The 26,565-nt window shown below is 39.4% G+C and overlaps 3 protein-coding genes and 1 long non-coding RNA gene across 6 annotated transcripts in view; 1 reads left to right on the forward strand and 3 right to left on the reverse strand.

Moving 5' to 3' along the window:
• LOC127939842 (uncharacterized) lies at positions 1 to 1,902 on the reverse strand. The gene is made up of 4 exons (XM_052536130.1): positions 1,890 to 1,902; positions 1,143 to 1,687; positions 497 to 965; positions 1 to 390 (listed from the first exon to the last, which is right to left on the reverse strand). The coding sequence occupies exons 1-4, from the start codon at positions 1,900 to 1,902 to the stop codon at positions 326 to 328; spliced, it is 1,092 nt and encodes a 363-aa protein (XP_052392090.1). The 3' UTR covers positions 1 to 325.
• A 3,757-nt stretch (positions 1,903 to 5,659) lies between these two features.
• On the reverse strand, positions 5,660 to 9,842 carry LOC128028637 (tRNA selenocysteine 1-associated protein 1-like). The gene is given in 10 exon segments (XM_052615907.1): positions 5,660 to 6,429; positions 6,532 to 6,574; positions 6,675 to 6,854; positions 6,856 to 6,916; positions 7,056 to 7,175; positions 7,611 to 7,742; positions 7,890 to 7,942; positions 8,391 to 8,490; positions 9,004 to 9,101; positions 9,656 to 9,842. Coding segments are annotated over 10 exon segments (966 nt in total). The 5' UTR covers positions 9,692 to 9,842; the 3' UTR covers positions 5,660 to 6,286.
• LOC128028650 (uncharacterized) lies at positions 9,782 to 11,162 on the forward strand. Of its 2 annotated transcripts, XR_008187201.1 has the most exons (3): positions 9,782 to 9,856; positions 10,023 to 10,194; positions 10,678 to 11,162. It is a non-coding gene; the product is annotated as an uncharacterized LOC128028650 (long non-coding RNA). The 2 variants fall into 2 exon arrangements; XR_008187200.1 differs by having other exon boundaries at positions 9,836 to 10,194.
• Positions 11,163 to 12,838: 1,676 nt separating this feature from the next.
• The window catches only part of LOC128028543 (anoctamin-8), a 44,058-nt gene continuing 30,331 nt past the window's right edge, over positions 12,839 to 26,565 (reverse strand). Inside the window, exons 1-17 of one of the 2 annotated variants that reach the window (XM_052615782.1) lie at positions 21,819 to 21,964; positions 19,366 to 19,476; positions 19,061 to 19,193; positions 18,774 to 18,912; positions 18,453 to 18,549; positions 18,251 to 18,367; positions 17,595 to 17,722; positions 17,309 to 17,470; positions 17,037 to 17,189; positions 16,452 to 16,578; positions 16,248 to 16,303; positions 16,024 to 16,098; positions 15,319 to 15,945; positions 15,013 to 15,204; positions 14,769 to 14,900; positions 14,203 to 14,313; positions 12,839 to 14,003 (exon numbers count right to left, since the gene is read on the reverse strand). In XM_052615782.1, coding sequence (XP_052471742.1) covers positions 13,377 to 14,003; positions 14,203 to 14,313; positions 14,769 to 14,900; positions 15,013 to 15,204; positions 15,319 to 15,945; positions 16,024 to 16,098; positions 16,248 to 16,303; positions 16,452 to 16,578; positions 17,037 to 17,189; positions 17,309 to 17,470; positions 17,595 to 17,722; positions 18,251 to 18,367; positions 18,453 to 18,549; positions 18,774 to 18,912; positions 19,061 to 19,193; positions 19,366 to 19,432 — 2,943 coding nt within the window. In that variant the 5' untranslated portion in view covers positions 19,433 to 19,476; positions 21,819 to 21,964 and the 3' untranslated portion in view covers positions 12,839 to 13,376. Of the gene's footprint in view, positions 14,004 to 14,202; positions 14,314 to 14,768; positions 14,901 to 15,012; positions 15,205 to 15,318; positions 15,946 to 16,023; positions 16,099 to 16,247; positions 16,304 to 16,451; positions 16,579 to 17,036; positions 17,190 to 17,308; positions 17,471 to 17,594; positions 17,723 to 18,250; positions 18,368 to 18,452; positions 18,550 to 18,773; positions 18,913 to 19,060; positions 19,194 to 19,365; positions 19,477 to 21,818; positions 21,965 to 26,565 lie in introns of those variants that run through there. The other variant, XM_052615789.1, reaches the window with a different exon arrangement.

Consider the following 26,565-nt stretch of genomic DNA (forward strand, 5'->3'; position numbering starts at 1 on the left):
TTATTTTTCATTTATTTATTTATTTTTATTCCATGTAGCGAGAGACCAAATACCAAAAAGTCTACAAAAATACTAAGAAAGACAATTGTAGTGAATGATTTATACAAGATACATATATATTTATAAGATATATACAAGCATAAATGATTTTAATGCACAAAAGACATTATCAGCTTCATCCCACAAAATGTAAATAACATTCATGTTAATAATTAGTATTAATTACATTACAGACTTACAGGGTCAGTATATTAGGTTTTCTCTTTTCAAACTGTTATAGACAGTTCTGGCTAGGTTTTTGCCTGGGGTTGTGCCAGGACTTTGTTCACTTCCCTGAGTTATTTGGGACTAAATAACGATGCAGCTCCTTCAAATGGAGATTTATCTGTGCTGTAAATCAAACATAAAAGGTTAGGAAATATTCATTATAAAAATAAGCACAAAACACTAAATGATATATCAGTTAAAAGACTAATACCGCTTCTGCTTGGTTTACCTTGGCTTATTTCACTCCCACCAACTGGTATTCTTGTTCCTCCAAATCCAGGTGTGTTAGACCCAACTGAGCCAACACCTGCACCTCCAATCACTGGTTTTCCCATCCCTACTCCACTTGATCCTGTACTGCTGAAGGCTGTCATCCCTGCTCCACTTTGTCCTATATTGCCAGTTGCAGTAGGGTTTGATCCAGCATGGCCAAATCCTGTGCTGCCCAGTCCACCTGAAATGGTCCCTGTCGCCCCTACAGCTGTATTTAAAGATCCTGTCACACCTGATCCTGTGCTGCCCCATCTTGGGATGGATCCTAAACCATTAGGACTGGAAAATGCTGGCCCAGTGGAGCCGGTCCCGGGCCATGGCATGTTTGGTTTGCTCAGGCCTGTTGAACTCAGACCGGTTCCACCAGTATGAGGTATGTTTGGAAAACCGTAGTTGTTCATGAATGGGTTAGTTCGCATTGGTGGCTAAAAGAATATTAAAGTACATTATAAACACATATTTAATTTATAATTGCAAACATAGCTGTTTGTAATATTAAAATAAGTAAAATTATGTAATTTAATCATTTGTATATATATAAAATTAAATCAATGTGCTTATGTCATTGTGTCATATGTGTAAATATACAATAGTAACCTCACCTTACAGTTGACAAGTGAAGTATTGAGAGTCTCAATGGTGTTTGTGAGCATTTTAATTTCTTTTTCTTTCACTGAGAGAAGGTTTTCTTTCAGGTTGTTGTCTCCTTTAAGCCTTCTATTCTCTAGCAGAAGTTTTTCACTGTCTTTGTCATTCTTGAGCTGAAGTAGCTCAAGAGTTTTGCGATTCTCACGATTCATGGCACTGCGATTCTGATTGCACCAAGTGGTGTCCTCTTTCAGGCGTTTGTTCTCTATCGTATATTTGGCATTTTCCCCATTAAGTTTTGTGAACTGGTTTCCCACTATGTCCAAGTATGACTGGAGCTTGTTCTCAACTTCTCTTGAAAGACTGCTGCAGTTTTCCCGAATATCTTCAAGCTGATGTTTTTGTTTATCACATGTTAGTTGGAAAGAAATGTGTTTTGAGAAGAGGTCATCGATCCTTTTGAGGAATTCTTTAGTGACATCAGGGATTCCTTTTAAAGAACTGACAAGATCATTTTTGCACTTATCTTGGTACAAGAGGAGCTCTTCTTCAAGGAGTACTGATATCAAGTGATCATCAGGTTAAAGTTGTGTAGTTAATGCATTATTAAATGGGTCAAATTTCTTCAGAAACATAATTGTATGGACATGTATATATTTACAACATAATTGTGTGAGCTTTGAATAATTACAGGTTTAGTCAGGGTAGCGTATTTTTAACAGGAATTAAATCAAAACTTGAGAGGAATCTTTAGAAATGACTTTCAGTAGCCATCTATCCCTCACAGCCTCGTTTTCCATTCAAGTAAAATTTAATTATGGCGTCTGATCTGACTAAGGCCTATAGGTTGCTTTTCCTTTTAATACGAAGTTCCACAATCTCCATCTAAACATGAGCTAAAAATACTATATGATCACATTATCTTTAACTGAGGAGTTATAGATGTGTCTTGCCCTTTTAGAAGTAGAACAATAGGACAGGGATATATTTATACAGGAATACTTCACGTACACATTACATGCTCAAAAAAACACATAACAAAGGCACTATATTTATCTTAATATGAGCTAGTTAAAGACAGCAGGGAGAAAGAGCAGATGGGTGTTTGAAAAAATAATGTAGTTGGTGCAGACAGCGGAGACCGTAGAGGGACTCTGTGATTGATAGAGACAGGCAGCACCAACAGCTGAATCTACAGAGAAAGATGCAAAGAGGAAAACAAAAAGATACAGTACAAAGGTTAGGCTAAATATGGCTGAATTGAAAAGCACCCCAGTAACTGTACACAGCCTTTAGTGACATTTATACAGCAGTAAACCACTGATATTTTAAGAAAACTACTTTCTGCTCATTCACTGAAAAGAGTACCAAAATGTGTTATAATCGAGAGGTTTAAGAGTTAATGAAATTTAAACTAGCTGTTGGGAACATTCATGCACATTTGTCATTTTTTTGTCCAGTTTTTTTTGAGCAGCAATCATTTGGTCCATCAGTTGCACAGGTGTTTTCACACAGAACTAATTGCAACATGAAACCCCACAGAAGGCAACGACATTTCTTTTTCTGTTCTGTGGGGTTGGGCAGCGAGTGGGCCCATGTGGAAGATGCAGTAGACCCTCTGTTAGAGCAGTTAGTACCCACAGATACAAAGAAACATGGAAATCAGGAATGAATAGGATTTTCTTTTCTTAGATGCAAGGAGTAAACGGAGGTTATTTCCTGCAAGAGCATAAAGCAGGGAGAGGAGATCCCAGAAAGATAAAGTTCAGAGTGAGAGCTAGGCCATGAAAATCTCTTGAAAGTTAAAGGACACACGGTGTAAGAAAGAGGAAACTACTAAAGAAGCACATGCCATTTTGTACCTGGATTAAATATGACTGTACACTGTGATTACAGAAGCATATCTACAGCATGCATTGCCAGAAAAGTGAATCCAGTGAACAAGAACATTCTGAACTAACTGAACTAACTGAAAAATACATTTGCTTTACTCATTGGACAAGTTTACACGAATTGTGTAATTTTTTTTACATCAGGCAAATTTAACAATACATTACAGCTGTCACTGAGGAAGATTTGTTGGATTCTGAAAGAAAATGGACTTTAAGAACCACCAATCCATATTATCTTAAGTTCACTTGTATGGTTAAGGAAACATTGGTCATTACTGATCATTACTGGTCATTAGTGACCTGTCAGCTGGACTTCTTGGCAATACATCATTTCAACGTCATTTTCATTTGATGCTGTCAGCATTGTTTTTATTTAGGCCCCTCCTGAACCTATGGGTTTCCCATTATGGTGACTTTGCAAAGAGGAAGCATTTTCTCTACAGGTAAACCGCAAAAATGCAAATCTGTACAAATGAATATTCACACCAGTAATACCACACCAGTACTGTTGTTCTGCGGCCTTGTGCTACAGGTTATTACAAGGTATAGACATACAGTGCATGCCATTGTTAAGTCTGTCCCTCACAGTGTCATTTTCATCCATGTTAAATTCACAATGGGGTCTAAACTGATTCAGTTTTATAGCGTTCCTGACTAAATCTATGTTTTTGAATTAATCAGTTGAATGAATGATACAATAACTCGCTTATATAGATTTAGGGTGCATCCAAATATTCCTACTTTCCTACAAAATAGTAGGCGAAAAACAGAATATGAAAAGAGTATTACGTCTGTATTTAATTTGAAGTATAATTACTTTTTACCATTAACCCTCTAGTTTTGTTCATTTGGGAGTCACACTTTTGTTGTTTGCGGACAAAAGTGACCAGATACCTAAAATGATTTTATTAATTTTTTTCAGTGAAATCAATGTAATATATTTTTGTTTGATAATGTTTTCTTTTTATTTTGTATTTTTAGAAAATTTCATTGTAAAATTTAATATTTATGCAATAACGGTGATCAATTTATCCCTAATATTTTCTATTACTTTTTAATCATGGCAGTATTTCATGTCAAGAAAGAGACAATGCCTTTAAAATCCAATTTTTGAAGGCAGATTAACTCCATTTGGTTTGAGTAAAACATCTGAAATTCTATGGTCTAGCCACTAGATTCCAATAGAGCTCTATATAAAAGCCTTATAAATTCTCTAGTTGTTTTAGACATAAATTATTATTTTTTGATTCAGGATACACCTTTTTTTCTGCATCCGTGAATGATTTGTAGATTGTACACAAAAAAATATCTCTTTATTTTTGCTTATTTTCCAGTTGTTTCCAATGGCATTCATTTTTGAACACAAGTGTGACTATATTTTTCTCCAACCATTTAGCTTTTTCAAATTAAGACAACAATTTATTTATTTATTTTGTGGTAAAATAATGACTATAAAAGCAAGTTTTTTACCACTCCAATAAAGTAGTGATTTAAAAAAAAAAAAATCCCCATTTTAAATGACCAAACAATACCAGAAGGTTAAGGGGTAAATTATAGAATCTATTTGGGGCTTTTCTTACAAAGTAGATAATTTCAGTTCTGAAGGGCCTCCAGGACAGGTTTGATTAGATCTATAGTGATTTACAGGGCTCAACTCTTGACTTGGCTTCAGGGACCAACGAGCTCCAACTCTACTGCTTTAACTAGAAGGTAAAACAAAGGAGGCTTGTGTCTGCTCTGGTATGTTGTGGCTTGGCTATGAAGTATCTGAAGACGCCTTTTGTGTTTGTGCTGCCTGCTTCTTGCTGAGGAGACTGCAGGGTTTGGGCCCTACCTGAGCCTGGGTGGACCCTCTGAAGCTCCACTGTGCATCCTCTTCCTTTTCTGCGTCCTGCTGTTGAGTCTCAGGGTTTTCCTGCTGCTCTGCCCACTGGCTTACTTCCCCCAGTTTCCTACTCAGCTTTTGGGAGGTGTCCTGAGTTGTTTAAGCGGGAGAGTGTTGTGTCAGGGCTGGTACCGACTTGAACCTAGTTGGTACTGCCCTGGGAGGCCAGGGGTGGGACTTTTGTCTTCACGGAGCAAACAGGATGATACATCTGAGACACTGTGTGAAACTAATGCTAATTAGATCAACTAGAGACAGCTTGAGCAGAAATTGTACTAATTACATGCTGTAGTGGTGTTGCAGTGTATCATTGAAGCTCAGAATATCCAGCCAAATCGCTGCCAGTACAGCATGTATATTACATCATTATGTGTCAGAATGGCTGGTCTTTATATATTTCCTTCATGCATGTTTACTAAATTCTGAAAAATTAAATAACATAGTCCCGAACACACTTCAAGGGATAGCTCTCCTAAAAATTTCCTTCAGACCTGTTTGACGCTTTGTATGATTTTCAGTTGTTTGTATGTTGCTGACTTTCTAAATATATTTCTCGTTCCACAGAGGAAAGAAAGTCATACAGGTTTGGAACAACATGAGATTGAGTAAATGGTGACAGAATTTCCATTTTAGGGTGAACTATGTTTAATGACTTCGAAATTTGTCATGCTCAAGTTTAAATCTCTTTGAGAACATTAATACAGAACTGGTTTCACACATAAAAACATGATTATATAACAAATGAAGACTCAAATGAGACATCATATTCATTTATTAGGTTCTTCTTTGAGAATCTCAATTTGTTTTTTTATTACAAAAATACTCACAGAATTTCTGGAAAGCTCAGCCTTAAATAAGAAACTTGTGATTCATTTATGCCCAAATGGATATGTAATTTAAAGACAGAATATAATCCTGGTTCAGTGTGGTATAAATTTGTATGCATTTTTCAAACATCTCTAAACAAGAACCATCTCTTGAACAAAGCTTTCCCAAATGAAAAACCACCAGTGGCCTCACAAAAAGTGGTGTATATAAGAGATGCTTATTTGGACACGAAACTTGGAAAAGTTTAATAAGGTGAGAGTAGGAAAAGCTCCTGATTAAAAATGACAACAGTACTGAAGAAGATTCTTTCCATCCATTTTTTTTAAAAAAACCTGTCCAACAAAATAATTACTTCCTAACTTTAAAAAAAAAAAAAAGGAAAAAAATGTGACGGACACACATGAAGAAAGCATCTTTCCTGCTCGAATAAAGCTCCAAATAAAAGGCTGAAAAGGAGGGAAAAAATTCTCTGAAAAAACAAGCTCAGATCATTATAAAAAGGCATTTTCCTTCAGAAAGTATAATAATCCTGGACGGTGGTTGGTTAAGACAGTCAGGAGCCATTCATCATAGGAATTTCAGATGTGACATTGTCCAATGGCTGCCAGTGGCAATCCATGAGCGAATCGTATAGCTCCTCACTGCGCTCCATGTATTGCCTATTTAATGTTTCCACATCCACCTGTGGGTTTGGGTCTGATGGAGAAAAAGAGATGTTGAGTAATTACTGATGCGTGAACTTGCTCTTATCAACAATTTGATCAATTAAAGTCAAATTAAAATGTCACTAAATATTACCTTCAGCTGGATCCTCCTCAACATCCTCGGTGCCATCATGTGACTGCTGAAACAAATCAAAAAAGGGTAAATTCCAGAATAGAAATGGTTCTGAATTATATTTTAAAAACTCTATTAATCTTCATCAATCTCTACTTAAATACCTCTGTGGATCCCTGCATGTCAGGGGGCACGGGGGGCATCCCCCCCACAGGTGGGGGTGGTCCCATCATTCCATGTGGAACTGGAGGGGGGGTAGCATATGGGTTATAGCCGTAGTTATAACCGCTGTACTGATCATAACCCCACTGAGGATAGTAACTGTTGTAGGGCTGTTGATAGTAACTGCTGCTGATAGTTGCTGTTGTAGCTGTTATTCTGGTTGTGGTAACTGCTTGTTTTATTGCTAAATGAAACAAAAAAAAAAGATTATGGTGAGATTTCATGTGGATTTGTGAGATTTAGGTTTAATTACCAGGACTAAGTCTCACTGACCATATTAAACTTAAGTAACAATGAAAAAATTTAATTCAAATAAAATGTACCCTTTGTTGACAGCAATGCTTATCCTGATGGGTTTTCCTCCCAGGCCTGATGCATTCTGAAACTCCTCGAGGGCTTTCTTCTGTTCATTCTCATCGCTAAACTTCACAAAGCCATAACCCCTGTACATTGGAAAAAACTAGATCATCAGCAGCCGCTCTCTCACTCTTCATGCACCTCATCATGCAGTATATACTTATTTCAATATGTATTCAGAAATTAATTATTAATTTGATGGTAGAACTGAAACTTCTCTTTTACTTTTAACATGAAGTAGCATCACTTCAATTGTGAGTTGCTCTTGCTTACCCTATATGGGGAAAACAATAGTTTTAGCAGATTTGTAACAACGGCAAATCACATCCATGTATTGTCTGGCCCTTTTTAGGAGAAGGAGGGTAAAGAGTATAGACTGAAAATAAGCTCTTAAAAAAATATGAAATAAAAGGTAAAGGAGACCTCATCTAGTTCATCTGTGGTCAACGTCCGGTGATCAAACTGTCAGAGAAAGCCAAGCAAGGTTATGCAGCAGTGTTGGCAGCTGAAACATTTCATACCTGGAGTTCCCAAGAGGATCAGTGACAACTTTGGCGCCTTTGCATGAAGGGAATTTTTTCAGAAAGAACTGATGAAGATTGTAGTCATCCACTTCTGACGTGAGATCTCCAACAAAGACAGAAAATTCTGGGCTGCGGAAGAGAGCGAGCTATGTAAAGTAAAAGAAACCACCACAACTAAAAATGTAATATTTAACTACAAAAAAGCAGCTACTTTCTCTTTGGCTTCTCAACAAGATGTCAGCAACTAAAATCATTTTCTAGACATGGTGTTCTTACCCAGGCTCTGGCCTTTTCCCATATGTTGCGTAGTTTAGCTTGAACTTCCTGGGCTGAAATGCACACAAAATACAACCATTGAGCAAATTAAATGACACTTTGCCTGTAGTATGGAGACAATTCGCTGACAAATAGAGTTGTATAATTTGAATAAGGAAGCTGTTATTTCCACATACCTCCACCAATCAGTACTGGCTTTATCCCATTCGTCAGCTAGTTCCTAACAGAGTTTATTCACCAGTTTCAAACAAAGTCATTTTAAAAACACCCTCAACCACCTTACTAAAGGACGAAACTGAGCTCTGTAACTTGCCCATCACTAATAATGGAGTAATAATTGAAATGTCTCAAATCAGGTGGGGGCCATGCTGGTTATGCCTTCCTATAATAATCTTATATATATATATATATATATATATATATATATATATATGAATGTATTGAAATCAAATACAAATGCCAAAACTACACAATTTAATGGGTGCAAGTTTAGCATCTTACCGGATTCGATCCTGGAACCAGCTTCCCACTGAGCCTCTGCACACAACGGTCAACACTGGCCTCATCTGCCATCTCCACAAAACAGTATCCAGCCGAGCCTCTGAGGAACACAGACGAGAATATTCAATGATTTCTCTCAACAAACTCACACACAAGACAATACCTGGCTCATCTAATAAGCCATGAACCAAACCAACCAGCTTTGAGGTTAATCAATACATGACATATTTGAAAATCAGGCTAAAAGGCAGCGGTACAAGACAGCATACTTAACAGCCTTAATGATGGAATGAACTACAATCCCATGAAACATTGTGTATGACAATATAATGAAAATAATGGAGAAATGTGAAACTATCAATTTATGTTGATTAAATACAGAGAAACAGTATATTTTATTGCAACAGCAAAAATGCAAAGCTTCATTGGAGTATGTGGGTACAAGCTCTTTTTGCATGATTTGCTTATTGGGATTGTCTGATTGGTAGAGATTTAAGAGTAAAGCAGAACTATGGGTAATACTGCTGTTAAAAACTATTATTGAAAGTTAACGACGTCACAGCATGCTTGTCTTTAAATAATTAATTACTTCTGGAAGTCAGCTTCATCTTACCCGGTAAGTCGATGTGTAATTATTTTGACACCGTATGCAGTCTCTCCCATAGTGCTGAAAGCTTGCTTAATGAAGTTTTCATCCATGTATGGGTCTAACTGTAAAACAAATAATGAGATTAATGGCATGTCAGCATATTTTAAACACACACCATGTTAATGATTTTACAGAAGCAAGCCGAGACGAGAAAAGTTCAGAGTTCTGCGTCACGCGGGTCGGTGACGTAGACAAGAGGACTTAACGTACACTTTAGTGCACTAACGCTACACCCCCAAATAATAATAATAATAATAATAATAATTGTGCACTACTATTACACCCTGTTGTTTAGCTGCCCAACTCGAAATCATAACCCGATGATGTAGTTTGTCCCATTATTTACTCTACGACACAAAAGCGCATATGTAAATATCAGAGGCCTGTCGAAAATGAACTTGGAACAAAAACTACGCGTTAAGTAGCACTATGTTTACAAATGTGCTAGAACATTATTTCAAATTCAGTGTACATTCAGCATTTATTTCTCTAGTTTATTGAGCGTTTGAGTGGCCTGTTTGCGTAACATCGAGCCGAGCCCACATGCTGCTGCTTTCTCATATACATAACTCGCTGAGTTATCGAAGAAAAGGGAACAAAAAAAACAATTTCTTACATCACCCATCCATAGACTTGTCATTCGGTTGAACATCTTGGCTGCTGAAACTGCTGCACCTCAGAGATTTGTGAAAAATAATAACAATTTAGCGACAGTTAGCTGAAGAATTTGCGTGGTGGCTCGTGAAGCCAGCAGAACGTTTACTGAACACAAACCCACACTTCCGCTTCCGGCTGCGCAGCGCTCAAAACCAAACTGGTGAGTTCACACCCCATTCGGAGTCTATCTGTTAAAGGTTTACCTAGAGTTTAGTACACCGTATTTCTGTAAAGCATCCATGCATGGATATAATACCAACAGTTTTTGTTTTTGTAATACAAATAAGTCAATAGAACGCATATGTTATTCCGAGTTTGACTTCAAGGGGGCAGAAGTGAGATTTGAACATTCCTGCCAGTCGTGCACAAGAGGAAGAGACGCAAGAGCACGCATCGTGTGATGACTTTGGTATGATATTGATAAAGGAAGGAATCCGGAGCCGAGATGAACACGTTACGAACATTTTTGCGCTTTTCGGGGGCCCAGAGTTTGTGTTGGTATGTCGCATCGCTCATTCAAAAAAAGAGGTTAAATTCGATTGCTGAACGTTTCTTTGTTTTTGAATGTAACAACAATCAGCGTTAGCGAAAAGCTCACATCAATCATAGATTTGCCATAAACCTTAATGTCATTAATGTAATTAGAATATATTGCAAATCCACCGCTAAATATAGCTTACACAAAAATAGACTGTAAAACAATACACGAGTGTAATGTTATAGTTAATGTACATTTATTAATGAAATGTATTGCAAAAAGCAAAATCTCTTTCCTTTCAAGAGCGACAGTGTTTGTATTAATATTACTTTTAATTTTACATTTTTCATGTATGTCACACCAGTGTACAAATTGATTCACCAAATTCACCTGTAACGTATATCGTCAATCTGCCACTAAACTAAAAACACTTTTAGACTTCAAGACTCATGAACAGTCATGCGTGTTTAAATATTTTACAATATGTTCTAATTCACTTTAAGGAGTAATGGCCCTCACTCAGCAATATCCAGAAGCAGTCAACAGCAAGGAGCCCTGAACACCAAAGAACAGGGAAACTGTGTTTTCCAGCAGCAACTCTGGCACTATCAACAAGTCCGCACAGTCAAACGTGGGACAGAATATCAGCCGAAGAACATCAAACGAAAGCGGACCCATGGGTGGATCAAAAGAATTAGCACTCCAGGTGGGATTGAAGTAATCCTGCGCCGAATGCTCAAAGGACGAAAATCCCTGACACATTGAGACTCTAAATGGACAGTTGCTTTGATTTACCTTTGACGTGAATCTCCGTTGAATTTCAGCTGGGCAGTAGTTTTCTATTTAAAAATGTCAAATTAAAGAAATCAATGGACAATGGCGCTGAAAGACTTCATTGAATGTTCTCTTTTAAATTGCAATTTAATGGATCTTATCCATCTTTATATTTTCATTTGATTCCATTCATTAAAGAGTTTACTGTTTGTTACTGTTGTGTTTTTTTTTTTTTTTCAACATTAGCATGATTAGCCGCGTTTCCAGTTTCCACTGTCGGGCCAAAAGTGGGCATGCTAGTGCGTGCCAGGGCCAGTCACGTTTCCACTGAGATTTCCGGGTGCCTCGTCGGTGCTTCCTCGGGGGCCAATGGCCTGTTTTTTTTGGCCAGACAAAACCTTGGGCCAAAGCGGGCCAGCTGGGGCTAGAGGAGTGGTTCTGAACAAAGGCGGAGTTTCTCTGCATCTGGAGAGTGTCAACGCTGCAGATCATTTCATAAAGATAACCGCTATAACACCAGCATTAAAAACTTTTTAAGATAAGTTGAGCTCAAAAATCACTTCCAGTCAGCAGCGAGTGTTTGAAATAACTTGATCCGATGTGGATTAAAATCACCATACAAGGCAGAAATATTTATAAGCGATGCAAAAGACTATGCACGCTAGGCATTAACATTACCATAGTAAACATGGTAAATGTGACCGCTGGAGAAATCAGACGTCAGCTTCTTATTCTCTATCACAATCATGTATTTATTTAGTAACACATTTTATCTGTCATAAGTCTCGTTATTGTTCAGGAACTTTTATAAAAATATATAAATTATCATTCCTTTATTAAATGTGATGTATATAGGATATTGTGACTTCAAATAAACAGACTAAACTGAATAGCAGATAGTGTTCATAATGCCTCATTTCTGTGTGATTAATTTTCAAGCATCACCTTATTATAATAAAACATAGATGCTTTTGGATTTAAATATTAAACGGCAGCTTTTACCATGTTCGTTTTGTGTTCGTGCTATTTCCAGTGACTTATTTCTCTTTGTTGGTGAAATGATGGGGTTTCTTGACATTTTTCCTAAGAGGCGTGTAAAGGGTGGGTTTACGTGAAATGTAGCGGAGCTTCTGGTCCCACGGTGGAAACACATACTAGATACATACTAATACATGCTAGCAACAATTAGCTAAGTGCTAAAGCATGCTAATAATGTAGTGAAAAAGGAAGTTGCTGTAACTCAGGCAAGCAATGTCCAATCTTGCCCAAACTTCACACGTGTGATAGGTGTTCTGTTCCGGAAAAAAAAAAACACCCATGATCAAATTTAGTTATAGTCATAGCGTCACCTGCTGGTAACAGTAAGTGACAAGGTTAACACTGTTATGAACTCCTAAGAATAAATTAAAAAGTGTCAAAAAGTGTTAAATAGGCTGGCAATATGCTAGAAGCATAATAAAATATGCTAGCAACACTTAGCTAAGTGTTAAAGCATGCAACTATGGCATTGGATAAGGAAGTTGTTGTAACTCAAGCTAGCAACGTCCGATCTGCCCCAAACTTCACACGTTTGACAAGAGTCCCGTACTGAACACATCAGCAGCATGCCCGAAATCAGTTATAGTCATGGCGCCACCTGCTGGTAACAGGAAGTGGCATGGTTAACACTGTTACAGACTCCTAGGAACATATTAAAAAGTGTAAACAAGTGTTAAATAGGCTGGCAACATACTAGATACATACTAATACATGCTAGCAACATTAGCTAAGTGTTAAAGCATGCTAATAATGTAGTGAAAAAGAAAGTTGCTATAACTAAGGCAAGCAATGTCTGATCTTCCCCAAACTTCAAACTTAATACACAAATAAAAAAACTGTCAGGAGGTTTTGTATCACATTTTATTTTAGCATTAGATTTCATTTTTACAAGCAACTGTAAGTGCATTTAATTTGTATTATGATAATAGTAAAAAAGTACAAAAAACAGGCTGTGAAGTAACCTGGTGTATATTGTGTCTGATATACCATTTTTTTAAATTTCTTTTCACAGTAATTGCATTTTATTGCATTATGGGTTCACACCCATTATAAGATCAGCAAGGACAATGCATTATTTTTAGATTGTCATATTTACCGTTTCATATGAGAAAAAGAATGTGTAGAAAAATATAAATTCTATACATTTTTACGTTTACAGTGCTCATTCAAATGCCCTTTCTTACTTGCCCATGCCACCTAAACTGATTTTATCATGCAGGTGATTTAGCATAACAACTTCAGTGAATAAACTTCATGGAGATCTCAGATTAATATATTGTATTAAAATGATTTTTGACATGCAGTTCCACTTAATACATGGTTGCTTTATCACATTTAAGCAAATGTTAAGCATTACAATCAGTGATATATTAACTGAATAGTATCTCATTCACTGTTTTTTTGAAGGAATATTACCAAAGTCAGAGCTTTCACTCTTTTCAACCTCAGATAGAAGCTCTTCTAATGAAGGGTTTTGGTCATTGTTTGCACTTTGTGCATTAGTGGCCCTTGAGGCATCTTCTGGTTTCACTTGCTGTTCTGAACCAGCACCAGAACATGGATTCTCTTTCCCAAAGTTGAAGAGTTTCCCTGGATTGAAGGACTTGCTGGGAGACTGTGTTTTCTCGTGGCTCCCATGTGTGGCTGCTCCCACTGCTGCGGCGGCTTCTTTTTTTAACTCTTGGGACTTGAGGAACTTTAGAAAACCTGGAAGTTTGGCCTCACCACTTATGGGAGAAGTGGTAGAGGTGAATTTACCCTGAAGTGGGATTATCTGTTTGAGTTTCATTACATTATTGTTGCCTAAATGGGAGCTGGGTCTCTTGAGTTTATCTCCTTCAGAGCTGAATTTGACTGCTGGGCTTTTTTCATTGTGATGGTCTTCACCTCCATTCGGATCGGACTTGTCTTGCTCACTGTCTTGTCGTGCCAATTCCTCTGCCATTTTCTGATGCTCCTCTTCTTCAGACTTCCTCCGTTGCTGCTGCTGGTGCTTTTGAGCAAGCCGTTCATGTTTCTGATGCAAAAACAATCATTTCACTGTGATGTTATAACCATTAAAATTACATTTTAGTTTTTTATTTTTTATTTCCTTAGACAAAGCCAAGTTTTATTTTCTGTTTACTATATATGGGTTATCGTTTATGAAATATTAATATCTATACAATGAAATTCTTTGGATATTGTTAGCCTATGCTCATCATGTGATGTGCTACCTTTAGAGCTTCTCTCCGCTGGTATTCAAGTTTGGCCATCTCATCTGCCACCCAGTTTGGAATATCAGGAATTGCAACATGAATTAAATATTTGAGCAGAATGGCAAAATGCTGAAAACCATATGAGAAAGAGTTAAATTCAATTTACTGCACTTTATTCATAATTTATTTGATCTTTAGATTACATATATATATATATACATATATACACGATTATTAAATTAATACTTTTATTGAGCAAGAATTTATCAGAAGAAAGGTACAGTGTTACAAAAGATTTCTATTTTTAAGAACAAAAATATTAAGCACGACTGACGACTTGAGGAACGGCTGCTGAAAATTCAGCTTTGATCACACAAATAAATTAGGTTTTAAACTTACTGAACATCTATTTTAAAATGTAATACATCACAATATCACTGTTTTTATTGTATTTCTGGTCAAATAAATGCAGCCTTGTTGAGGATATTCTTATTTTAAAATACTCCTTAAAATATGTTTAAAAATATTATTGACCACAAACTTTTGTTTCCTTTTTTTATGGAATGATATTACTTCTCTCTTACCTCTAGCACTACGACAGAGATGATGGCCATCTCAGGGCTCAACCAGGGGAAGAGCCGTTGCAGCTGTCCACACTGGCCAATAAGGTAACAGTTCACAATTATTGCAATCAGACCCATTGCCTCCATTGCCGTCTGTTCAAATTTTAAGAACAAACAAAAGCAAAAGAGCAAGTTCAACAAACACGAAATACAATCCGCTATGAATGATTTATTTTAAGTAATTATTCTGAATGGATCTCCTGACCTGCCATTGTCCAATGTTCTCAACCCTTTGCCCAAAGGGTCTCTGGAGGCCTGTGCAAAGTTTTAAGGCATCACTTCTGATTTCTACAATGTTGTTTATCAAGGCACACATGGCTGCCAAAGGAAATGCAGAGGAGAAGAGTACGACATAGCCAAACTGTATGAACATTTCCTGGTAATCTTGTAGAGTATCCTGCAAATCGAAATCAAAGAAAGTGGTCTTGTTATGATACAGTTATTTGTACAGCAGACATTGGGCTCAGAATGTAGCAAACATGTCATGTGATCTAGGTGGAGGAGCACAGACCTCATAAGTTAGCATGCAACTTTCAATCTCTGGTTGGGTCAAAACAGTAGATTCAGTCTCCTCTGGAGGATCCATCCAGGACGTTTTATTTTCCATACTGTTGTTTTGCCCAGCAGATTTGGTCTTTCTTTTCTGGGTTCCTTGAGGTTTACTCAGAGAATCATCCAATTCTCTGTCATCATCATTGTCATCATCACGTGTATCAAATATTAAGGATGGATCCATTCCTTCCTCCACAAGGGTTGGACTACCATCGTCCTGTAGGCTGGTCTGTGCTTCCACACCCTTGTCTTTGTATTCCACCTTCTCTGTGAAGCTGACCTTCCTTTGTTTTAGTCCAACATCATCATCCCCTTCCTCTGTTTTGAGAACTCTGGCGATTAAACTCCTTCTCTCTCTCTTGTCTGATTGCTCTGGAGGTATGCCACTTTTACTCACATCCAGACTGGCTTGGCAAGTCAGTCGTATCCTTTGCACTATCAAATGACTATAGTTTAGGAGCATGGTTTGAATTAAGTCCCATAATGTCCTCAGAGCACCTGATTTATGGTGCTCATAGAGATAAGGCTGTAACACTTCTTTGATATTTTGTAGAACCTGGCGGAAGATCAACAACGTGGCCAGCATCTGTAAATTAAACAGAGTATTTTTTTTTTTGTAATTTCAGTTTGTTACTTTAACATTATTCTGTCATCTGCGTATTACCTCTTTTAACCGCTCCATGTCTTTGAGGTAAAATCCGATGTAGAAAAGGCTGAGGTAAGAATTTATGAACTGAAACTTTAAAATGCAGAACATTTTTAACCATTACAGATATGCACAATATTTTATAAAGTCGTTAAATACAGTTTTTACAGTATGCTGATACAATAACAAACTGAACATTTCCTGGTATATATAAAAACATGAAATGAAGCAATTAAACTTACAAAAACAGTCTTGAGGATAAGATTATTGTCATAAGTGCTTTGAAGTCTGTAATTTTCTGTTAAAATTGAAAAATGAATAAACAGGTGTCACAGGAAAAACCTTTAACGAACAAACAAGCTGTGAAATAAACAAAAATGCAAGTTTGCTGCTAATTTAATGAATAAACTTCATGTTGTAAACATGATTATGTTATAAGCTCTTACCCATATCATTGAGCCAGAGAGCTATTTTCTTGTACACTTCATCACATACAGTAACCGTTATAGCCAGAAGAATTTTTGGAATAAATCTACAAATGCTTGGCAACTCCTTTGTTTCCAGGACAAATTCCTAGAAGAGACAGCAGTCATGAATACAGAACTTCTAGAAACAATGTTCAGTTGAATATGGAAGACAAATCAATTAGAACCTTCATTGCAGACTTTATTTAAAATAACTTCACGAGTTCACCCTAACATCTAATCTGAAGGCGAATAGTAGGTATATTTTGGCGTGCTGTCCTGGGGGAGGGGTCCGAGCCCGGAGCATAGCCCGAACCCAAATAACTCCCCCTATCCCTAATTTGGGATAAATAGATTAGAAGTGAGGAGTTGGGGTGGAGGAGGGATGCCGAAAAACTGTCGTGGAAGACTGGATATATAAACGCTTGTGTGCTAGTTAAGATGATTAGCTAAACGAGATGCACCTGTGCCAAATTGGATGATTATCTGATCGTGCTCCTCCCGAACTTTGTTAATAAAACCACATATGTTGTACCAAGTTTTGTAACAAAAGTCGAGTATCCCTACTTGAAGTTCCAGGCAGATAAACATGGCCAAGCAGACGAAGCAGAGACAGAGGATGCAGATGGGAAAGCTGACCAACCAGCGGAACATTCTTCTCTTCCAGGGTGGGTAGAAAAACTCTTCACAGCCGGTCACCGGACTGCGACGCTTAATTCCCTGATTTACATGTAGCAAAAGTTACAGTTCAGGCCTAAAGTTGATGTAAACACTGGTGGAAAGTAAACTAATCACATATCAATATATATATACGTTTGTTAAAAATGATGTCAGCACACCCGAAACTGTGGACGGGCTTCCTCTAGTGACTCTGCTGGGGTGTCTAGTGTTCCCCACTTATATGCTAGTTCTGCTTCCCGCCGTTTCCATCTCTCCAGGAACAGTGTTGCCCACACCACATTGAAAATGGCAGACACCACACAGCAGATATCCTGACTTGTCTGCAAAAAAAAAAAAAAAAGGTTGGTGATAAAAACCATGCCTTCTAACCAAATTAAAAACTCTTGTATACTTGTTATGCTTCCATTCAAAAGCTATATTTTAATATCAAGGAAAAACACCTGCCTGATCAGACTCGGCAAAGATCCATAGCAGAAAGCCAAACACTGCTGGATACAGCATAGAGTTGGTGTAAAAGCCCAACCAAGCAAAGTACATGCCAATCTTCACACCAAAATAATCACACACGTCATCTGTCAAGAACAGGACAACAAAACCATCAGGTCTAATATACTTTTAAAATAAGACATTTTTTCAGTATAACAATATGAACAAAATCTGCTACATTTGCATAATTATGAGGGTAATAGTAGTTAACGCATGATAAAAGGCCCTGTTGATTTTATCTTTGCCTAAAAGATTGGAGCTTGGGTAAAATGCAAAATGCTTGAACTACAATACAGTGAAATATGCCTCAGCTAACAGATGAATCACATGTTTCTTAGGAGCTCCTTCTTAGAGATCTCATTACACATAAGACATGCAGTAACTTGTAGTTTGCATTCAGAATTCATACTGTAGCACTTCATATTTGCTCAGACAGAGCAAATCAGTCTGTACTAACGAAAGTAGGTAGTTAGGTACACATGAGTTTGTTTGCTAAAGGAAGAGCCTTGGCCTGGAATCTCATTACACAACTAATTGAAAAGCACCAGCCATCTCAGAATAACTAAAAGTTAGTCAAATCCTGTGCATCTTGGCAAATACAAAGGAGTCCCAACCTAGAGGTTGCCTCTCACAGACTGCCTGAACCCAGGACGTCTTCAGATGATTCAGAATTCTCTGCTCGTGAAGAGGAAACATTTGAAGAATCACACGCCTGGTTATTAGCTCTGGTACTGCCAAGGACACACAACATTTTGATCAGAATTCTTAAACTTGATAACAAACATTTTAGAAGAAAAGAAATGTTAAAATATCTACTGATTGGTTGGCCCTCCAGGAAGTGAATATTATGAAGGGCCTCGCCATGTTTTGCCCGCAGATTGTCTAACCAATATTTGATAATACTCTGGCGCTCCTAAAGAAATAACAGAGAAAAAACAACCCGATCTCATGAGAAAATGTGATTTGTGAGGAAACATGCGATTTAAGTTTCCTCCTTTGAACCTAACTATCTATATGAAAATGTATGATTGAGATTGTATGAATTCATGCAAATTAGCCACCAGTTATGTTAAAAAAAACATTAGACATTTAATGATTTCACATTAGAAGACCGGAAATTAGAGATTTACAGCAAACCTGTGATGTGAAGAAGCACAGCTCACTCTCGATGTTTTCATAGATGTCATCCTCCTCACATGAAAACCTGCGAGTGCCGCCCCCGTAACGTGACTTCACTGCCTTTTGCAAACCCATCTGTTCGGCTCCACGCAACAAGCTTCGGACAAAAATGATTCTAATGCTGTATTTATTTAGGACCTAGTGACCATCTGTCAAATGTTTCAGACATTTTACATCGAAAAATGCAATACAATAACGGGGATGTGATACTTTCAGAGTTGAGCAGGTTTTCTACTATGTCTTACTTCTCAAAGGTTGAGGTAATGAAGAATGCATAAGAATGTGTGTATTTATGCTGCCGGATCTGGATTCTGATTTGTGGAATCCCCAGCCGGATTTGGTTAAGTAACCATAAGAATGTATGGTCATCTGTGGTGTCTGTGGAAAAGATGATAACATGCTGAAATATGTTCATCAGTAAATCAAAGACATTCACAAAATATTATTATGTGGTTTATTATCACACTTTATATATAAAAAAAACAACATATGCATTATTTAATTACTGTATTAGTGCAAACAGCAAAACTGAAAGACATAACATTCGTACATGGGAATGTCATAAGAACATCACAGTTGTCAGTGGGTGCCATTGTGATCGTAGATTTATGCTTCATGAGGTACTGTCTGGCATGAAAGAGACGACCTCTGATCAGTTTCTCTGTTTGCAAGAGAAAAAAGATAAAAGTTATTATGAAGAAGTTAATACAAGAAGATATCATATCAGGTGTCATTGCATGCCCTGTTTTATTTAAAGAACATGGATCAATGAAGTCTGTTTATGTTTGTTGTAGTGTATCATGGCACAAAACAAAAGAGATCCCAGAGAACTTCAGAAAAACATTTGCTGCTGCTCATCAGGCTCGAAAAGTTTATAAAGCCATCTCATAAGAGTCTGGACTCCACAAATCCACAACCAGGCTTTGAGGGTTAAGATTGCCTAGTGTGAGCGCACCCTAATTATTCTCCCGCATTCCGTACACACGAGTCTCTATCCGCCCACAAAGTGTTGTCCCGTGCCGCACTCTGCTGCAACGGGTCCTGCGATCGTGCAGGTCTCTACTAGGAAAATGCCTGTTATGTTATGATCGAGGCTCGTGACTCTGAGCATAACTTGTTTTTCTATGACAAACTATAAGATATTTTCTATAAAAACAATGTCATAATAGCTTTTTCAATATTTAATTACATTAATGTTATTAGTTAAGATTTACAGGAAATAATTTAACTGCTACTACGGAACAGTGCTGTAAAAAAACAACTTATTTGTTATTATTGTCAGTTACAAATTTTAATCATTGCCCAGCACTAATATATACTGTATATGAAACTTCCGATTCGCACACTACAGTTTGTATAGTAAGAAACACCAATTTGTAATATCTAGCAGCAAATCTTTTTACAGGTTTAAATATGTGTGTGTGTGTGTTTTTGTTTGTAAAAGGAACCCAAAAATCTAATTAATTCCATAATTAAGGGCCTGAGAGACTTTTTTTTGTATAGTTATATGACCACTAAAACTTCTGCACACAGATCACAAACCACAGCTTTCCATTTGAGCTGTCATCCTATCAAGGTCAAACCAAACAGACATTTCAATAGAGTTGTTGTCCACATCCACAGAAACCAAGCCTCTTTTTACCCTTACCCAAATCCTTTAAGCTCAGCATTATGCCCTGAAATATGGTTAAATGAGAGGTTGATGGTAATATGCTGTTGTATACATTGTTGTAGAAAGTGTTGCTTCATAGGCGAAAAAGTGAAGTGATATACAGCCAAGTATTGTGACCCATACTCAGAATTTGTGCTCTGCATTTAACCCATCCACAGTGCACGCACGCACACACACACACACACAGATCAGTGGGCAGCCATTTATGCTGCGGCGCCCAGGGAGCAATTGGGGATTCAGTGCCTTGCTCAAGGGCACCTCAGTCATGGTATTGCCAGCCTGAGTCTCAAACCCACATGCTTAGGATTAGGAGTCAAACCCTCTAACCATTAGGCCATGACTTCCCACACCTTTTTCTTTCTTTTTTTCTTTTTTTTTTTAAAGAAGGCTATTGGTAACGTACCAAATTCAGTCAAGCTGCTGTTTTAACATAACCAATATATTAAACATGGCTTCCCTCATGTGGAAGCACTCGTTCTAAGTTCAAGCATTTTTGGGAGGAAATAGAGTCCTTGTGTGAGAGATGTTATCAGTTTTCTAACCACTGTGTCACAAACTGTGCTCTTTGTTTAGTGACAGTTACATGAAGGGTGAAGAAAATGAGAAGTGAAGTTCTAACATTATGCACTTTGGCAGCCTATTCAAAACTGAATTCCGTGCCTGAGTTTGTTGGAAAAACACATGCAAAACGAATGTAAAGGTGTGAATCTGTGATATTACCTGATTGCAAGAGCTGGCAAAACAGATTAGGACAGAAAGAAGAACTAGATAAAAAGAGGTAGCTCATCACAAGTGAAGCGTCTAGTCCCATTTGTGGAAAATATTGTAGAACTGCATTAAACAATGTGGCATTATGCATATCCATTTCAGTTGCTGAGCAGCAATAGTGGTCTAAAACACAATTATGGCTGATCATTCAAACCTAATGAACATCCAGGGAGGATTTGTAGCATAACAAGCAGGATCAATGCAATGATATAGCCTGTCTCAGGAAATATATAGAGTTATAAAAGTACAAATGTTTGAGTAATGGTAATAATCTGAATGAGCACAACTAGAGATGTTTTCGTCAATAGTTGTTTTTTGTATTATAGGTACTTGTGTGTCCACCACATACAGGTGAAGCGACTATTCCATTCAACACTTAACATAATGTCAAAAGACTATGACGAAGGCAAATAAGATATACTAGACAAATATTAGACCTTCAGATATCAGCATGTAGTTATTATATTCTGCCCCTAACAGCTAACAATCTTGTCCTACACTAGAGAGAAAATACACAGAGATGAAACAGTGTATAAACACGCATATTTTTGGTTTGAACTCACCTACGACAGCTGGATAACAACATGCAAGCGTCTGCTTGACGGGTGTCTGAGCGTCTCTCACCTAACACCGCCGAGGACATCGCGTGAGATCTTCGCTTTGCTCTTCTTTCTACGTCAGCTGTGTGATGCCGTCGTCTGCACTGGAGCTGAAACTGAACAGCCAGGTCCAGCAAGGCTTCCCCAGCGAGCGGCGAGAGCATTTTCCAGATGCAAACAGGTGCAGAGTGTCAACTGACCACTGAATAAATCCTCAATCACATACTGACATTGGTCATCCATAACGCTGTCAAAACTCAGTAGATTTCTTCATTATTTTAGAATAGCTTCCATTCATACAGCCTATTTCGCTTTATTTCTCTGTTTTGTTTGCCTGCAAGTTGTTGTAACTAAGTTGTTGTATCCGCCATCTCTCTCATATTGACTAGAAAATTACGCATTTGCGAGGATTTATAATTCATAGATGTACTGAAACGATCCAATCCTAATGAATGCGCAAAAATCTCGCGCACAAATAGGTGGAAATTCATTACAGGTGAGACTTAAGAATGGATCTGGTAGCGATCTGAAGTTATAATTAGCTACCGAAAAGTCTTAGTGCGGTTGTTTCGTACTTTGAGCTGTATTGCAGCCATTATTGACCACTTCAAGGATCATTCCATAAAATGGAAAAATTTTTGTGTAGCCTATATGAATTTGTGTAAACAACAATGGACAGCTAACTCTTTTACTGTGTTGTTATAAGCTTTCTCCCCCAGCACATCAGTAATAATCAATTAAATGTATTTTAGATTTATTTGACTCTTTTCTCAGTGAACCGTGTTCCCAGTTTATCCTTCATTAAAATATATTGAACAATCTAAATAAATAAAAATTAAAAACAAGTTTAATTGTTATAGCGCTTTGTAGTCAACAATAATTATTAAATACATAAAATAACCAAACAAACAATTCTGAATACAAAATCAACGCAAACAATCATGGTATCTGTTAAATATGAAGAGTTCGGATGCAAAAGTGCCATCTGAAATTTTCATCTAAAATAAGTATTTTTTAATCAGACAACAATGCTTAGGTTCAGTAATTTTACTTTAATGGCATAGGTTTTTTTCAAGTTTTCCTTTCTCTTTGGAGTGTCACAAGCTGTTTGTGACTTGATAAGATCCCTAAATTTGCAATTAAAGACTAAAGTCTCAAACCCAAAGAGATATTCTTTATAAAAGTTAAGACTCATCCACACCTTCCTAAATGCCTTGTTTAAACATGCCCCCACTGTGACAGTTGGGTTTAGGAGAAACACAAGGAGAGGGTAGATCCAATTGCAGGTAGTCTTTAATTAACAAAAAGGGTAAATACAAAATAAACAGTCCAGGATGACAAACCAAACAAAACAAAAGAGGGAACCGGATGAAACGGATAGGAAACTTGGAGGAACGAGAAGGTAAGGGGAAGCCTCGGGAGACGAGAACATTGTACACAAAGGGTAAGGACTCCATACAGATGACAGAGAAAGACAGCTATACATAGGGAGACTAATGGCAAAGGATTGTCAGCACCTGTGCGATTTAATTGGAGTGCAATTACTGTGAAGACAGAACCAGACTAGAGGAATTAAAGTGCCTATGGTGAAGTGCCTAAGGAGAAGTGAGCTCACTAGGAAACACCCAGGAAAACAGAGACTGACAGCGTGACATTACCCCCTCCCCTACGGAGCAGCTGCCAGATGCTCCACCTGAAACCCAGGAAAACCCAACGGAAAAGGAGGTAGGAGGGAGCTGGAGCGGCGGACTAGGGGGAGGGATGGAGGGTCAGAAAACAGAGATAGAAGAACCAGATAGCATGGACAGACTGAGACAAACAACCAGGTAGAATGGAGAGACAAAGACAGGACAACCAGGTAAAATGGAAAAAACAGAGACGGAACAACCAGATGGAATGGAAAGGCAGAGGCAGGAAAGTGTAACACAAAACAAGGAGTCCAGGAGGGTGGTGGACCGGCGGAGGATGAAGGGGAGGGACGGAGGGCCAGATCCAAAGAAGGAGATAAATAGAAAAACAAATGAAAACAAAAACATGGGTACATGGGGGACATTAAGTGATGCCCACCCGGGCGGAACAGAGGGCCATCACACCCATGTGGTCAAGGCAGAAGCCCCCCCAGGGCGGAGCAGAAGACCACCACGTCCTCGCGGTCAAGGCCGGAGTCCCCCAGGGCGGATCAGAAGACCACCACGTCCTCGCGGTCAAGGCCTGAGTCCCCCAGGGCGGAGCGGAAGACCACCACGTCTTAGTGGTCGGCCCAATGGGAGGACGAAGATCACCGGTGACTTGACTCAGTCCTCAAAGATCACCGGTGACTAGCCTTGTCTCTGGAAAGTCCATGGTACCTAGTCCTGACTCTGGAAAGTCATCAGTGACTAGCCCTGACTCTGTAGGGTTCACGGGAACCTGACTCGACTCTGGAAGGTCAACGGTAACTAGCCCTGATTCTGGAAGATCGACGGTGACTAACCCTGACTCTGGAGGGTCCACGAACACCTGACTCGACTCTGGAGGGTCAACCGGAACCTGACTAGACTCTGGAAGGTCGATAGGAATCTGACTTGATTCAGGAGGAACAACTGAAACATGACTCGATTCTGGATGATCAGCAGGAACTAGCCCTGGCTCTGGAAGGTCGACGGTGACTAACCCTGACTCAGGAGGGTCCATGAACACCTGACTCGACTCCGAAGGGTCAACCGGAAACTGACTCAACTCAGGAAATTCAACGGGCACCTGACTCGACTCGGGAAGGTCAATAGGAATCTGACTTGATTCAAGAGGAACAACTGAAACATAACTCGACTCTGGATGGTCAGCAGGAACTAGCCCTGACTCTGGAGGGTCAACGGTGACTAACCCTGACTCTGGAGGGTCCATGAACACCTGACTCGACTCTAGAGGGTCAACCGGGAACTGACTCAACTCTGGACAGTCAATGGGCACCTGACTAGACTTTGGACTGCCTGTGGAGACATGAGACGCCTCTGCTTCGGGCACAGCCTCGGTCACCGCATCGGGAACGGCCTCGGTCACCGCCTCGGCCTCCGGAACAGCAGCGGGGACCTCCTCGGGAGCGGTCTCGGCTTCCGGAACAGCATCGGGCACCGCCTCAGCCTCCGGAACAGCAGCGTGCACCTCCTCGGGCACCGCCTCGGCCTCCGGGACAGCATCGGGCACCGCCTCGAGGACGGCAGCGGCCTGCTCGGGAACGTCCTCCTGGACAGCGGCGGCCCGCTCGGGAACGTCCTCCTGGACGGCAGCGGCCCGCTCGGGAACGTCCTCCTGGCTTTGAGGAACGGTAGACACCTGTCTCCTTCTCCTCTGCCCTCTATGATGGCGAGTCGGTGGCACCTTGTCTGGAGACTCAGGCGTTGAATCGACCATCATGTGCTGTGGTGCTGGGCTGGTGGCCATCTTGTGCTGTGGCTCTGGGCTGGCGGCCATCCTGTGCTGTGGTTCTGGGCTGGCGGCCACCTCGTGCTGTGGCTCTGAGCTGGCAGCCATCTTGTGCTGTGGCGCAAGGCTGGCGGCCATCTTGTGCTGCGGCGCTGGGCTGGCGGCCATCTTGTGCTGTGGCGCTGGCTCAGCAGCCATGACCTGTTGTGACGCTGGGCTGGCGGCCATTTTGTGCTGTGGCACTGGGCTGGCGGCTATCTTGTGCTGTGACGCTGGGCTGGTGACCATCCTGGGCAGTGGCTCTGGACTGGCGGCCATCCTATCGGAGGAGACAGGAGTGGCTGGGGTATCCCATGGAAGCCGATGCTGCAGGTAGCACACAAACTCCCAGAACCCGAATGTATCCAATTGTTCGAGTTCCTCCTGAGGAACCGGGTCATCCAGTCCAGTGCTAAAATATTCCATGAGGGCCGCATCATTGTAATCCAGGCCCTCTGCCAGGGACCAAAAAACCAGTGCCATTACTCCCACGTCATTGCCCTCTTGCTTGAACGAGGCCAATTTTAAATATTTATTCCTCCGCTCCACCATGCTGGTTGGGGAGGAGACACGAAAAGACATACCGCTGGATCTAGTTTCATGGAGTCCTTCTGTGACGGTTGGGTTTAGGAGAAACACAAGGAGAGGGTAGATCCAATTGCAGGTAGTCTTTAATTAACAAAAAGGGTAAATACAAAATAAACAGTCCAGGATGACAAACCAAACAAAACAAAAAGAGGGAACCGGATGAAACGGATAGGAAACTCGGAGGAACGAGAAGGTAAGAGGAAGCCTCTGGAGACGAGAACATTGTACACAAAGGGTAAGGACTCCATACAGATGACAGAGAAAGACAGCTATACATAGGGAGACTAATGACAAAGGATTGTCAGCACCTGTGCGATTTAATTGGAGTGCAATTACTGTGAAGACAGAACCAGACTAGAGGAATTAAAGTGCCTATGGTGAAGTGCCTAAGGAGAAGTGAGCTCACTAGGCAACACCCAGGAAAACAGAGACTGACAGCGTGACACCCACATGTTTCTCCTATCACAAATGCAGACGAGGTTTTATGTTTATGCAGCGTGATGCAACGCAACTTGTAAATGACATTATAAGTCATTACAATCCATAATAATGTCCCCACTGGATGCAACAAATGCCTTTTTTATAATGGGGCCTAACTTTCCATCACACACTTGAGGCATTCGGCAATCACAACGCACTGGTTAGGTTAGGACAAATCAGAACACACCTCGCTTTTTAGAAC

The sequence above is a fragment of the Carassius gibelio genome, chromosome A2, assembly GCF_023724105.1.
Source record: "Carassius gibelio isolate Cgi1373 ecotype wild population from Czech Republic chromosome A2, carGib1.2-hapl.c, whole genome shotgun sequence".
NCBI lineage: Eukaryota > Metazoa > Chordata > Actinopteri > Cypriniformes > Cyprinidae > Carassius > Carassius gibelio.

Excerpts from the sequence above, each read along its gene's own strand:
- LOC127939842 (XM_052536130.1), bottom strand. Across the intron at positions 966-1,142 it reads CTTCACTTGTCAACTGTAAG|CCACCAATGCGAACTAACCC; the intron begins GTGAGGTTACTA and ends ATATTCTTTTAG. Across the intron at positions 391-496 it reads TGGGAGTGAAATAAGCCAAG|CACAGATAAATCTCCATTTG; the intron begins GTAAACCAAGCA and ends TTTGATTTACAG.